The following is a 14,337-nucleotide window of genomic DNA, read 5'->3' as shown; positions in this document are numbered from 1 at the left end:
CTCTTCCGAAGCTCAAACGCGATGCTCGCTTGCGTTGCGAACCCTGCTGCACCTGACACCGACTTCTGGTGAGACCCTGAGTCGAAAAATCGCGGAGAGCGAGAGTGACACAGGCTGAATGGGCGAGGCGCGTGATCCGCTCTCCAGTCTGTGTTGGACCGCACGAGCTACCTCTCGAATGGCTGACCACGCTTAGCGAGGCGGGCCAAATTTAGTAGAGCGCCGACACCTTCGCAGCTCTGCCCATGACAGCCCTATATCGTTCGCACAGAGAGAAAGCTCTCTCACATGCGCGCGCCACCATCACTGGCCCAACTGGTAGCTCGCAAACAAGGCTCGGGCACGGGTCTGAGCCTCGGAGAGGGGGTGGCGCTTTCAGCTGGTGTAGGCTGATGTGTTGAAAGCGCCTCAAAATCATGCAAGGAGGCCGAGTGGGAACACGGAGCCTCAAACGATGCATCGCCGATTTATCATTTACTTGCAGGGAGCAGAACAAGATCTCACACCTTGAATGGCGGCGAAGGCTGTGGTGGAGGTTTTGGCAGGAAGAACGAAGGATGACGAGTCTTATATCGCTTGGACCCTGAATCAGCTTGGAGTTGGAAGAAAGGCTGAGCCACGCCCTCACTCCTTCCTGCTCGAATTCCCGTCTCCTTCCTGTATCCAACTGAGCCTGATCCAAGACGATGGCGACCGCGCAAGGCAATGATGACGCGGAGCATCCCGTCAAGCTCTACGTATATGATCTCTCGAGAGGCATGGCAAGGAGTATGTCGATGTCATTGACTGGACGTCAGATCGACGGCATCTGGCATACAAGCATCGTTGCCTATGACCGCGAGTACTTCTTTGGTCAGGGCATCTCGATCACCTATCCAGGTGCTTCGCACCACGGAGCGCCTATCGAGACCTTCGACCTTGGCTCCACCTCAATAGACCGCGAGACGTTTGAAGGTGCTCTGCTTCCGGACTTGCGCGATCGCTTCCGCCCACAGGACTACAATCTTCTCTCGTGGAACTGCAACAACTTCACGCAGGAGGTAGCACAGATCCTCACAGGCGCCGACATCCCCGCACACATTCGATCTCTGCCGCAAGACTTTCTCAGCACACCGTTCGGTCAGATGCTGCGACCACAGATCGACTCCATGTTCAGAGCGCCCGCTGTTGACCTCACAGCTCCTGCTGCGAACGGACTTGGCAATGATCTGCTCCACCAAGTCGCATCTCGGGCTTACACAGGCAACACGCCTATAGAAAGCAGCACGCCTTCGCAAAAGCCTTCGGCCGACCCCGTCCACCACGTCACCAGCACAACTCAGCTCAACGAGATCGTGTCCGTGTTTCCATGCGTGGCAGTGCTCTTCACATCTGAAACATGTCCTCCATGTCGCATCATCAAACCAGCTTTCGTAGATCTGGCGCATCACCATCACGTCGACGAGTCCAAACCGGGCAATCACAAGCGGATCGCTTTTTTGCAGGTCGACTCCAACGCTTCAACCTCGAGCCTTTTTGCTACTTCTGGCGTGACAGCTACCCCGACCATCAAGTTCTACACCTTTGGCAAGGAAACGAATCAGTTGCGAGGGGCTGATATCGGCGAGCTCAAGACTGCGGTCGATGTGATGCTCTTCGACGCCTATCCGCCACATCCTCACGCTCGCCTGTCAAAGCCATTCAAGGCGCTCAACTCCCTCCCAACCCAGCCGCATTTGTACTCGGCCCTGCCCAACTTCGCCTCGCTGCTCCAGAAGATCGACACGAACATAGCGCAGCATCCTGCCAAGAGCTTCGCAGAGAAAGCCGATCTGCAAGTAGCACGCAAGAGCATTGCAAGTGTCTGGGTACCCTGGCTCGAGGCGACGCGCGATAGCAAAGCTCAACGGGCTGCCCCAGCGAATCTGCCCGAGGAGACGTCAAACGTTGCAAAGCAGCTGTCCGACACGCTTGCTATCAACTCGCTTTTCCCGATCCTCGACCTCTACCGTCTCTCGGCGCTGCATGAAAGCTTTGTGAAGGTCGCCTTCAGACAGCCTGCTGCTGATGATCGAAAGGACGTCAACGGTATGACACGTCTTCTGTCGCTCGTCTCTGACCTAGCGTACAAAGGCGAATGGTTGCCAACACAGCGACCACTTCTTCTCACCGCAGCACGCCTGCTGACGAACTTGGCAGCTTCCTCTGCCTTCACCGAGGTGATCGAGTCGCACGAGAATGTTCGCAGTCTTGTTCTCGAGCTCACGACGAGCTTGTTGCTCTGCCCCGACGCAGGCGTCCGAAGCGGCGCTGCGACGTGTGCCTTCAATCTGGCGCTCCATCAGCACGCTGAGCGGGTCGATTGGACGAATCGAGACCCACAAGCTCCGCCAATGCTAGGAAGTCGACTTGGCGAGACGTGGGAATCCGAGCTGGCATCCGCTTTGTTGCAGGCCATCGTCAACGAGTCGGAATCCGACGAGACGCTCTATCGTCTCCTCGCTGCTCTGGCGCTGCATGTTCACCTGTCGCAATTCTGGGACGACAGTGTGGGACCAATGCTGCAAGTGCTAGAGGCACAAGATGCTTTGTCAACCGCGCAACGTGGCGCTCTGGTCGCAGACTCGGCGAAGAAACAAGAGCTGTCTCGGCTAATCGAAGACCTTGTCCTCCTCGTGTCATCAGACACTGCTTAGCGAGCCCCTCACCATCATTCGTTGCGCGTCAAGGGCAAGTCAAGCTGTTGCAGATGGCTCGCTACTGTCATTGTTCGCTTTACTGATCGAATCGGTGTCAATTGACGAATGTATGTAGAACATACGATTGCTGGTTGCACGCGGCTTGCGGTCAACCTTACTCTTGAATAGCGATGCCAACGTGTGGCGACGTGGTGGCGTGGTCTGTGTCCGCCAGACTGATGGCCGCCGCGAGTTTGTCGGCTTGGCTCGCTGCACCAATTTGGAGGCGAAGGCTGTGGATGGAGGCCTGCACCTCGGCAAGCAGTGTCTGACTTCGAGGCAAAGCATTGCAGAAGTAGAAGCAAAGTTTCCTTTGCGACAGCTTGATGGCCTTCGGGTTGATGTCCGCCGACAACGCGGGCTTTGACGCTGCTAGGACAGATAGATCCTCGAGGAAGAAGTACAAGTCTGCGACGGCGTTGAGCAGAAGTGGCGTTTGCGCAGCTACGAACGCCTGCTGCAGCGATAGCGATGCGAGCTTGGACGCCAAAATATACTTCGGCTCGACCTCTTGATCAGAGCTGAAGGTGGGAACGAGTTGCTCGCGACTGAGCAGCTTTTCGAGATCCTCCAGCAGCTGAAGGCTGAGGGCGTCGGCGCCGCCATGGCCAATTTCGGATTCGAGCGACAGTCGCGAGAGGAGCCACATCGAAGACTCGTCGAGAGAGGTCAGGAGCACCTTGCTGTGGTCGCTGCTGCTTGCTCGAGAAGTCGCGCCGCTGGGCGAGGGGTGCTCGAAGATGAAGGATGCTAGGCGACTCAATTGGGTGAAGACGTCCGTGAACAAGTTGGGATCACCGAGAATTTGAGCTTCAGCAGCGGGTGTCGGCAGACTGTCCGTGTTGGACGACAAGGAAGGCAGAGTCGCTGCCGGAATGGTCGGACTGTCAGGCTCGAGCGGCGGAGGCTCATCGTCGTCGTGATCTCCCACGTTCGGAGGCTCGAACACGGATGTCAACGAGTGTGTTGCATTTGCCTCGACAGCTGCAGTGCTAGATGCGGAACGATTCGATGCCTCCGACAGGCTCTCGATGTCCATCTTCCTCAACGTGTAGGCGTGGGCCATGAGGAAGGTGCACAGGTTGTAGCCGAGGTTGACGGGTGCAGGCGAATCCTTCTTTGTCGAGATGGAATCTCGAGCCGAGAGAATCTTGGCAAGCGCCGCTACGAAGGACGAGATTTGGTCCGTCGATCTGCGGGAAAAGGCGGGACTTGCGCCTGCTTTCTCGAACCAGGGCGAGGTTTGCCACTGCGTTGTCGGCCTGGCCTGGCGTGGTGTAACGTCGGAAGTCGATGCTATCAGAACGCCTTGTTGCTTTGATGCCATGTCTAGCCTTGCCCGTCGTTCGGCCTTCCTGTCAAGCCGCTCCATCAATACCTTTGCGTGCGCCGGATCACTGGCGGCGGCCAAGAATCTAACCCTCTCCTTCGGCGTCAGCATGGCGAGCAACGCATCCGTCGAGGCGCCTTCGATGTCCTCAGCTGTCAACCCCACCCGGACATCCGCCCCTTCATCCCCGTCCTCAACCTCGCTGCTATCCTCTTCATCCTCTTGTCTCTCTCTCGCCTCCCTCTCTCCGCTCTCCAGCCTCCCGAGAATGTCCACCACCTTCCGCCGCTCCCTCTCCTCCTCAACCAGAACATTTGACCCGGACGCCACGCTGATCTCGGACGAAGCAAATGCACTCGAGCACTCCTCATGCTCCTTCCTCCGAAAACACACCAGTGAGCAATATGGGATGTTGCATCGGGGACAGTTGTAGCCCGCCGGCCTGGCGTAGCAGATGTTGCACAGCCGAGCCGGCGTTGAGGTGCTGGAGGTGGGGACGGGCAGAAGGTCCTGCTGCTGCGCCTTGTCTCGGCGCACCGTGCGAGAGATGTTGAGGAGGTCGGAGAGCGACATATCGCTAGCTCATTGCCAGGTTGAAGGGTGTGTCGATGCCAGCATTGTCAACACGGGGCTGCAGGAGCGACCACTGACGAGGCCAGGTATCTTGGAAGCTGAGCAGGAAGAGGCTCCAACTTTTTTTGGAAGCTGGACCCTGAAATGCTTCTCGCAGAAAGCCGAGCCGGATGGAAAGGTCTTCTCGTGCGAAATGCTTCTTCATCGGCTCCGTCGATTATTCCGAGCTGTTAGCGCCCTCGACGGGCAGGAAGAACTCACAGCGCAAAGGGAAATTTTTGACTTTTTTTGGACGTTTGGGCTCTGACTTTGGCATCGTCTTTGATCTCGAAGCTTGCTCACCATCATCATCGTCTCCTTCATCGCAGGCTGAAGCACACGATCGACCTCGCGCACCCTTGATCGGCATCTAGACGAGGACTTCATTCGCTCCGGCACGATCGACACATAAACGACCTATACACATTACAACATGTCATACCGCGGAGGTGGACGTGGAGGCGGTGGTGACCGTGGCGGTCGCGGCGGCTTCTCCTCGCGCGGTGGCCGTGGTGGCTTTGGCGGCGGTGGACGCGGCGGCTACGCCAACGCTGGCCCTCCCGAGACCGTCCAGCCCATGGGCACCTTCATGCACGCCGTCGAGGGCGAGATGCTCTGCCAGTCGACCGACGCTCGGCACGTGCCTTACTTCAACGCTCCCATCTAGTATGTATACACCATTTTCCAAGGTTTCGCTCTGTGCAGGGGACGGCTGCTGACCTTTTGATTCCCTGTTTCGCATTGACTTGTTCCGTTTTGCTCTGCTACGCTTCCCTGGACTCGCCTTCGACTCGTTTCGATTCGCCTCTGTTCAACTCGACTCGTTCCCTCTGCTTCGCTTCGCTCTGCTCTGCTCGTCGACTCGCCTTACTTCGCACTCGCACAGCCTGGAGAACAAATCCCAAATCGGCAAGGTGGACGAAATCCTCGGACCTATCAACGAAGTCTTCTTCACAGTCAAAATGGACCCCGGCATGGTGGCGACATCGTTCAAGTCAGACGACAAGGTGTACATTTCGGGCGAGAAGCTGTTGCCGATCGAGCGCTTTTTGCCCAAGCCGAAGTCGCTGACCAAGGCGCCGAAGAAGAAGGGTGGTGCTGGCCGTGGAGGTGCTGGTGGCTTCGGTGCTAGGGGAGGATTCGGGGGTAGGGGAGGTGCGCCAAGAGGGAGGGGCGGATTTGGTGGTGGACGAGGCGCCCCGGGTGGCAGGGGCGGGTTCGGTGCTAGGGGTGGTGCAGGCGGGCGGGGCGGTGGATTCGGCGGTGCAAGGGGTGGCGGATTTGGCGGTGGACGAGGTGGTGCGCCTGGCGGTGGAAGGGGCGGGTTCGGCGGCCGTGGACGTGGCCGTGGCGGCTACTGAGTCGTCACGATCATTCGTCTGTTTCACCCGCTCTAGCGTCTCCCGGTTCTCATCTGTGTATTTGTGTTCGTCATTTCAATCTCGCTCGTTCGTCTCCCAGCCTGTTCTCATCTCATCGTGCTCAGATTGCTCCATCGCGTCGCTCGCTGCGCAGACCTCGGAGACCGTCGTCCCATTGCATTATGAGTCCCTACAACTCTATGAACCCGGCCGACAATGTTCCGCATCCTGCAGCGGGTTCGCCGCCCAATGCGGCACAGGCGCATACTTGAGCAGGCTCAACGTCAACACAAAGATGGTCAGCGCATTGACACTGGCGCCCGCGTCCAGCGCAGCCGACAGCACGTAGTTGAACTTTTCGAACCAGACCGGGTGATGCTCCCGCAGATGTTTCTGCGAGAGCCAGGAGAAGAAGAAGCCGGTCATGATGACGTTGGTCGGCACTGCAGGTGGGAGGGCTGCCGAATGCAGGATGATCGGGAAAGCCACCTTGGGTAGCCATTTGGTCTTGTACTTGCGGTGAAGGAAGTAGGGTCCGAGGGGGAGGAGCGCGCCAAGTAGGAAGCCCCAATAGAGCTTGCGATAGCTGCCGGCGAAGAACTCTTTCGGTCCGACCAAGCCCCAGATGACCGAGGCCGAGAAGAAGATGTGCACCTTCCTCCCGTCCCACTGCCCCGACGGATCTTCCACCGTCCCATCCAAAAACGCCCTATACCCCGACGCAGGGTCAAGCACGATGTTGACCACAACGAGATTCACCACGCACCCGATCAACGTGCCCCACAGCTGCGCAACAAACATGTGCTTGGGCGGAATCTTGAGGTAGTGGCCCAACTTGAGGTCGGCGACCAGATCGAGGGCTTGGTTGAGCGACATGTACGCCATGGTCTTGAAGAGGATGTTCCCAATGGGGTTGCCGGGCATGATGTAACCGATGACGAACTCGGAGATGATGTTGAGGCCTACTCCGGTGTCGGAGACCGCGCGGAGGATGCCGAGGGGTGCGATGAAGAGGAGACCCATGGCGATGGCGAGGAGCAACGCCCAGACGGGAAGTTGAAGCGCGGGTGTGAGGATGACCAGCATCACAGCGGCGGTGGTGGTGAGCGCGAAGGTGGTCGCGTACCACTTGCGCGGGACCGGCTCGTATGCCCGCATGAGTCGATTGTGCACGTCGTCGTGGACGGCGTTGGATGCCGCTCGCTTGATGTCCTTCCAGTGCCATAGAAGGACGTGCGTCACGGTGCTCGTCAGCGTCGCGAACCCCAGTCCGTACGAAAGGGCAAAGTACGGGGTCAGCAACATAGGCTTCTGCGTCTCCCACGCCTGAGCGTTCAACGTGTTGTCCTGGTTGAGCAGCGTGTCGACCGCAAACTTCTTGTACTGCGTATTGTACAGTCCCGCGCTGAGGATTTCGGGGAACGACTGAGCGTTCCAGAAGTTGAATCCCCAATACAGAATGGGCATGACGATGTACATCATCCCCGCGAAGCCGGCAAAGAAGTTAAGCGCCGCCCACCAAGGTTGGTAGAAGGGCCCGCTCATGCCCGCCGCGTTCCAATCAAAGGTGAGGTTGAGGAAGCCCAGACCGTGATAGCCCGAGCTCAGCGAGCGGAAGGCAGGAATCTTGTTGTCGACTAGACAGAGCATGGCTACGCTCGACAGCGTTGGTGCGAGCAGTGCTGGAAGGAACTGGTAGACGTAGATGGCGATGAATGCGAATGCGAAGAGACGCAGGCGGGCGCGATTGTTGGGTGCTTCTTTGTCGTGTAGCGTGTGAAAGAGCGATGAAGTCACAAGTGTGCTCGGCCAGATCATCGACGTGGGCTTGACCAGGAGGTTGGTCACCATGCCAGCGAATCCGAACCCGAGCACCTGCGTCGTGATGAGCAGCGTGAGCGAAGAGAGCCAGTTCATGTGTTGGTGGTAGAAAAGTTCTTGAATGTTGATGATGTCGCTCGCATACGCCGAAGTCGCACCGGACGAAGCGATGATGGCAATCAGCATGTGCTCCTTGATGCTGAAAGGTCCTGGGTTGAGCTCCACCTTCCATTTTCCCACTTTGATCGTACGTTCCGGCAACCGTCGTGCCAACCACCTCCCCATTGGCAGCGATATCAAGATGACAAAGTAGCTGCTGAATGAGGGCGAGTTGGACTTGTAGAAAAAGAGCTGGGCTATCGCCGCACCGATGACGCAGAAGAATGAGCCGACGAGCAGCGCTCTCCACGTCAACGCGGGCAGCGTCGGATCATCATGCTCGGGCACCGCCTTGCTGACGATGTGCATAGGATCGTCCGGATCGTACTTTTCCGAGATCGACCCTGTCGCAGCATGCCGCCGACCAGCGCGGCTTTTGGACTTGCTCCGCCCCAGCTCGTACGCCTCTTCGTCGCCGTTTGCATTTGATGCGGAAGCAGGTCCTAGCATGAGTGCGTCCTCCGCGTCCTCGACCTCGTCCTCCTCGTATCCGTCATGCCGCCTGCTTGCCGAGCCATGCCGATGCTCCAGCTCGTACTCGTCGTCCATTTGAATCGTTGTCGTGTCTTCGTCCGAGTGCTGCCCGAGACCGTGTTGCTGATGGGTGCGTGGTCTGGATCTTGGCCGAGCGCTTCTGGCTGTGTAGGTATAAGTGTGGTTCGGCTCTGCGCCTCCAGGCGACGACGAATGCGAGGCGGTGCCGTGCATATCAAGGTCTGCACATGAGGGTCGTGAGATGAAAAAACCAAAGCAGTAGGCCCTTGATGTTGTCGGCCAGCGGGATGGGGGCTCGAGCGTCCGTGGGCGGTGGGTTCACAGGTATGAACACCGCACCTCAGGGTCCACCAAGATACTGCACGACGTGTCCTTTCAGGGTCGGTCAGTTCACCAAGTTCTTCTCAGGTTTAGGCTCGATGCGATTTTCCAGAAGTGTGAGATCGAGACTAACGAGAGTCTTGTTTGGCCCGGGTCTAACAACTAGGAAAAATCATACAAGCCTCCACACCGGCAGATGCGCGTAATGACGCAAGCGTGAGTCGATTGTCTTCAAGACCCAATCACGGAAGCCTGCTGGTGGTAGAGCGTTGTTCACACGATCCGGTCAGATCGAAGCCCGCCTTTGCTCGTTTGGTATTCTCCCGAGGCAGCCAGCTCTCCGCTCGCTCGGCTGCTGAGATGCACTGCTATTTTCAGTAGCTCTCTGCCTCTGGCGAGAGTCGATCCGTTGTAGCTAAAAATGACGCTGCCATGCCGCACTCTATGCACCGCTGAGTAGACGTTCCGCAGCGTGTCTCTCTTCATAGGCCGAGAGAATAGAGCTTAGGCAGGAGCCTGCTGCATTACGCTGCCGAGCATTTGGGCCGGAGCCCGTGCAGAGAGTCCGGTTTGGTATATAATCATCCCTTGTCCCACCTATTGACCTTCTTTGAGAACAGCACCTACTTCATAGTATCTTATTCATCATGTCGACTCAATCCCAGTACGAGACCCACACGTAAGTTGCAACTCCTGCCCGTCCTACTCCTCGCACACCCACTCACCTAGAATCTTCATTCGACCATTTCCTCCATGCAGCGCCGACGGCGACCAGCGCAACGCGCCCGGCCCCAACCCCGATGTCGGCATGCACCACGACGACAACCGCAAGGACCACGAGAAGGGCCAGCCCGAATCGCACCAGTCCCTTGACGCCAAGGACGAGAAGTCGATCAAGAACAAGCTCGCCCAGGCTGGCAAGGAGGCCAAGGAGGAGGCCGAGCGCGAGAAGGCCAAGCGCGACGAGAAGCCCACCGACGCCGCCCGTGCCAACGGCAACGAGCCCTCGCGCGGCGCCAAGATCGACGAACAGATCGAGGAGGAGGAACGCCAGATGCTCAAGAACAAAGGCATCGAGGTCTAAAGCGCTCATCGCTTTGATCCTTAGCTGAAATTCAAATGTATCAACAGCAAACGTGTCGTGTGCGTCAGATGTGTGTGTTGTCCCCGTCGTTCGAGCTGTGAGTGCAATGAGATTGGAACTGGTCGTAGTGTTACAGATGGATGCGAGAGAGTGATAGCAGATGAGAGCACGAGGTGGTGTCAAGATGTTTGGGGATTGACTACGTGTTGAAGACGTTGGAGCCAAAGGGCGGTCGTGAGGTACTCGGCGTAGGAGGCGCGGATTCCGAATCGATCACGATAGGGTTGTCGGCAGTTCCGGCTGTGTTTGCGTACCTCGATACAGTTGGCAAAGCGGTTGGAGCGTGTGGTGCTGCATTGCCGAGCAGCGGATGCTGCGCTTGCTGAACGCCATTGACGTGGACAGTGCTTCCCTCTGGGGTAGCTGTGTGGATCGTCTCGTTGCCGTGCTGGTCGACTTTGCGAGTGACGATCTCCTTGCGTCCATTGACGATGCGGGTGGTGGTGCTTTCGCTCGTGCCTGAGAAGCCTCCGTAGGTTGTTGTAGTACTGCTGCTACTGCTACTATGGCCGCCAAAGCCCATGCCGAAGGGTCCGTTTGCTTGCATGCCCATTGGCGGAGGAGGTGGTCCTCGATCCTGCGCGAATGGTGCTCCGAAGCCGAAGCCCATGGTGTCGGCCATCCTGCGATGGTTCTGAAAGAAAGGGTCGTTGTCGCCGAACAGGCTGCCGCCCATGCTCTGTCCTCCACCCATGCTGGCGAAAGGATCCTGCATGTTGCTCCTTGCCCCTCCTTTCATCGAGCTGAACTCCCTGTTGAACATCATGTTGAACAGCTCGAATGGATCGTGACCATCAGCGCCGAATGGCCTTCCCGCTCGTCGACCCGCTTGGGCTCTTCTCGCAGAATCCGCGCTCGACTCCCACATGAAGCTGAATGGAACACCGTCCGGACTCGTACCGAAGTGTTTGCGACTTGCGTCATCCTCGTACTCAGGACCAGGTGCGAAGCTTCCGCTAGGTCCTGGACGGAAGGCATCGTACTCCCGACGTTTGCGGTCGTCGGAAAGGAACTCGTATGCTTCTCCGACGATCTTGAAGCGGGCAGTGGCCGCCTCTTTCTCTGCTGTTGGCGCTCGGTCGGGATGGTTCTTGAGGGCAAGCTTCTTGTAGGCCGTCTTGATGTCGTATGCCGTGCAGCCGCGCGGGAGGCCGAGCACCTCGTAGGGGTCATTGTCCGGAAAGCGGTTCATGGTGGAGCAAGGTCCAGCCGTGCGGCTCGCGTAGCGTCGAGAGCTGTGAGATGGAATGCTGCGATGCTGAGTGCTGGTGTCCAGTGATCTTGAGTCACAGGCGCTGGCTGAAGCTCCGTCTGAAGACACTGTCTGCCCTCAGGGCAGGTAGTCCGCAAGCATCGATGTTGTTGGTGGTGGAAGCAGAAGGCTAAGTGCGGGATGCATGTGAAGATAAGGTTGAAGTGTTGGTGCTCAATTGGACCCTGCGGGCATCGAAATTTCGGCTCCCTTCGGGAGACTAGCCAAAATCGCTCAAAGACGCGCTCAGCAGTTCGGGACCAAAACCTCATGGTGTCAAGGCCTGAGCGGCGTCTGGATCCGCGGGCTCTTTTCACCACCTCCGCATCATACAGGGAGCTTGAGTCGCATCCTTTCTACTCAGCTCACATTCAATCGATGGTCATGTTTTGACTCGGTGACATTTGTGACGTACAAGCGGGTCGGAGATTGTAAAGACGAATTACATCTGGGTCGACGTTGTTAAGAGATTGTGAGTGGGAGATCTAGGACGAGGTGGTGGATGCATCGTCTTGGTACTTCCCACTCTTGCCAGTCAGATCCTTGCCGATACCACGGAGAATAGCAGCAAGCTCGTGTCTCGACTCCCAAACAGGCAAGACACCAACGGCCAAGGAAGTCCAGATCAGCCACACGAAGCCAATCCAGATGTACGCCGCGAGACCGGTCGCATCCCAGGTCTTACGGGAAGCAAGGCAGGCGGGGATAATGACACAGAGCGAGATGGAGGCGACGACGCTGACCCAGCTGGTGAAGCGCATGGTCTTGCGAAGCTCGTCGGCGTCCAGACCGGCGGCTTTGACGTAGTCGACCGTTTCGATGGTGTAAGGCAGAGCGGTAGGGGCAGGCGCCTTCTTCTCGGAGTCGAACTCGGTCTTTTCTGCCTCAGGCGAGCCAGGAGCGGGAGAGCCGGTAGACTCGCGTCGGGACTGAGCGTTCATACGCTCGACGACTTCTTCAGGCGCGTTAATGGCACGCGTGAGCACAAAGTGGTCCTCCGTCTCGGGTCGAAGCAAGGTGCCGGCCATTGTGATGATGCCGGACACAAACAGGGAGACGCAATTGCCAGCCAGAGTCGGGTAGTCCTTTCCGGTACTGGCAACCGTCACTTCGCCCTCGAGCGTAGCGGCCGTCACGAGCCAGACAACGACACCTGAGACGAGACCCACCGCCATGCCGACCAGACAGGCCATCTTGTTGGTGCGCTTGAAGCAGAGCCCGCAGAAGATTGGCACTACGGCTGGAGAGATGATGATGCCCTGCGCGAGGTAAAGCCAGCCGAGTGAGATGCCGACGTAGTGGAAAATCGTGCCAAAGAGAGCCATGACGATGGCCCAAATTACGACACCGGCGTGGCTCATGATGAAAATTTCGCGCTTGCTTGCCTGAGGTCGGACGTAGGGCTTGTAGACGTCGAAGGTCAGCACCGAGGCGACGGCAACCTGCTGAGCTGATGAAGCGGAAGTGACGGCAAGGAAGAGGATGATGAGCACCGCGACGGCACCCCCCTTTCCTGCCAGGGCGACACCGGAAGCTGGAGCAGCGAGACCCGCGTTGACATCCGCAGCCGACAAAGCTGGCATGAGAGGGTTGCCAGAGTACAGAAGACCCCTGGCGCTGAGACCCATGGTCATGGAGAACAGGAAGGGGATCGCAAACCACGCCGAGCCACCTAGCAAAAATGCGCGAGCTGCTGTAGCGGGGTTAGAGGCGATAGACCGCTGGTGATAGCTCTGATCGCAGAAGACAGTGCCTAAATTTCCGATCACGTTTATGACCCCGAACACCAGCCCATCGAGCGAACGGAAGGTGAGAGGAGTACCGGAAGCGTTGCCGTGGATATCGTTCGACTTTTGAAGAAGTTCGACCATGGCAGAGACGCTGCCGATCTCTGGCGAGGTGACCCAGACCTTGAAGAAGAAGTAGAAGATGATGATGAGAAGGCCGACCGTGTGGGTGTAGTCGGCGAGGAGAGTGGCGCGCATTCCGCCGACCAGAACGTAGCAGGCAACACCCATGGGGATGAGCCAGATGGCGGCCAGTGTGGGAATTCCAGTCAGTGTGGTGGCCACGGCTGAGCCGCCCACGACCAGCTGGGAAGAGACGAGCAGGTTGGTGGCCAGAGCGAAGAACAAGAGAACGCAATGATGCAATTTGCCCCATCGGACCCTCAAGACCTCCAAGAAGGTGCTGCAAAAGGGGGCATTCAGCTTGATCATACAGGCCATGATGGAGCAAAGGAGGATCTGAATAGTTGCCCCGCCGGCGTACCAGTAGCCTCCCGAGATTCCTAGCTTGTATGTTACTGCCGTTGATTGAAGAAGAGTGGAAGACCATGTCCAGCTGTGAGGAGGAGAGGGAGAGACGAGAATGGAAATTGGCGTAAGTCGACGTGTACATTAAAAACGCATGCAGGAGCTTGGACCGCCTGTCGACGTACGCAGAGCAAATACCTGCAGCTACTAGGCCTGGCTTGACCGAGCGTGAGGCTGAGGCGAATTCGTCAGTGTCCTTGATATCGCGGTTGGTGTAGCGTTGTTGAACGAACGAAAGCACGATCATGAACGCAGCAAAGAAGAAGCCGAGACCGCACACAACGGCCCAGCCAGCCCCTTCTGGGAGCACTCTGGTTGAAGCGACCATTGTGGTGGAGATGTCAGGGAATGTCGTTGTGGTGGAGTACGGGGTGGAAGTAAAGCGAGTAGAAGGAAGTCGCTGCTGCTTTATACGTCCTTCGACTTCAGATGAAGCATCTCTGTATCGACGCAGGCTTATGCCCATCTGATCTAGTTGTGCCCCCGTTCATTCGCTCAATGAAAGGGCTGAAGGGGACGGGTCGGAAGGAAAGGAGAGACGTGAGCGCTTCAATATGCACATCGACTTAGCCGAGGTCATACAGACTTTGTTATCTGCGAACCCTTATCAGTTGAAGCCCACATGCCTCGTGAGACTCGGCATCTTCGCCTTGACCCGTCCCCGCTCGACCTTGAATGCATGAATGGAGAAGCCATCAGACTGCTCGATGAAGCTTTCAGAAGGCACATCAACTCCTGACTCAAAGACTGATGCTTGGCAGAATGCTCGCGGGTTCCAGCATCCTGGCCCTAGCTGTCAAATATCGCGCG

The 14,337-nt window shown here is 57.6% G+C and overlaps 7 protein-coding genes across 7 annotated transcripts; 3 read left to right on the top strand and 4 right to left on the bottom strand.

Moving 5' to 3' along the window:
- Positions 1–686: 686 nt before the first annotated feature.
- PSEUBRA_001523 (uncharacterized protein) lies at positions 687–2,675 on the top strand (the record flags this gene model as incomplete). The annotated part of the gene is made up of 1 exon (XM_059464665.1): positions 687–2,675. The coding sequence occupies one exon, from the start codon at positions 687–689 to the stop codon at positions 2,673–2,675; it is 1,989 nt and encodes a 662-aa protein (XP_059320832.1).
- A 157-nt stretch (positions 2,676–2,832) lies between these two features.
- PSEUBRA_001522 (Zinc finger, HIT-type) lies at positions 2,833–4,620 on the bottom strand (the record flags this gene model as incomplete). The annotated part of the gene is made up of 1 exon (XM_059464664.1): positions 2,833–4,620. The coding sequence occupies one exon, from the start codon at positions 4,618–4,620 to the stop codon at positions 2,833–2,835; it is 1,788 nt and encodes a 595-aa protein (XP_059321166.1).
- Positions 4,621–5,092: 472 nt separating this feature from the next.
- Positions 5,093–6,020, top strand: PSEUBRA_001521 (H/ACA ribonucleoprotein complex, subunit Gar1/Naf1; the record flags this gene model as incomplete). The annotated part of the gene is made up of 2 exons (XM_016434777.1): positions 5,093–5,325; positions 5,546–6,020. The coding sequence occupies 2 exons, from the start codon at positions 5,093–5,095 to the stop codon at positions 6,018–6,020; spliced, it is 708 nt and encodes a 235-aa protein (XP_016293807.1).
- A 198-nt stretch (positions 6,021–6,218) lies between these two features.
- On the bottom strand, positions 6,219–8,708 carry PSEUBRA_001520 (Oligopeptide transporter, OPT superfamily; the record flags this gene model as incomplete). Its single annotated transcript, XM_016434764.2, has 1 exon — positions 6,219–8,708. One exon carries the CDS (start codon positions 8,706–8,708, stop codon positions 6,219–6,221), a length of 2,490 nt encoding a protein of 829 aa, XP_016293806.2.
- A 755-nt stretch (positions 8,709–9,463) lies between these two features.
- PSEUBRA_001519 (uncharacterized protein) lies at positions 9,464–9,900 on the top strand (the record flags this gene model as incomplete). Its single annotated transcript, XM_016434776.1, has 2 exons — positions 9,464–9,495; positions 9,576–9,900. The coding sequence occupies 2 exons, from the start codon at positions 9,464–9,466 to the stop codon at positions 9,898–9,900; spliced, it is 357 nt and encodes a 118-aa protein (XP_016293805.1).
- Positions 9,901–10,099: 199 nt separating this feature from the next.
- On the bottom strand, positions 10,100–11,152 carry PSEUBRA_001518 (DnaJ; the record flags this gene model as incomplete). The annotated part of the gene is made up of 1 exon (XM_016434772.1): positions 10,100–11,152. One exon carries the CDS (start codon positions 11,150–11,152, stop codon positions 10,100–10,102), a length of 1,053 nt encoding a protein of 350 aa, XP_016293804.1.
- A 545-nt stretch (positions 11,153–11,697) lies between these two features.
- On the bottom strand, positions 11,698–13,855 carry PSEUBRA_001517 (Sodium/solute symporter; the record flags this gene model as incomplete). Its single annotated transcript, XM_059464663.1, has 2 exons — positions 11,698–13,555; positions 13,653–13,855. The coding sequence occupies 2 exons, from the start codon at positions 13,853–13,855 to the stop codon at positions 11,698–11,700; spliced, it is 2,061 nt and encodes a 686-aa protein (XP_059320831.1).
- Positions 13,856–14,337: the final 482 nt, after the last annotated feature.

The sequence above is a fragment of the Kalmanozyma brasiliensis genome (genome assembly GCF_000497045.1).
Source record: "Kalmanozyma brasiliensis GHG001 unplaced genomic scaffold PSEUBRA_SCAF14, whole genome shotgun sequence".
Taxonomy (NCBI): Eukaryota; Fungi; Basidiomycota; class Ustilaginomycetes; order Ustilaginales; genus Kalmanozyma; species Kalmanozyma brasiliensis.
Note: the sequence above shows the minus strand (reverse complement) of the source record. Positions and strands in the feature narration are given on the sequence as shown.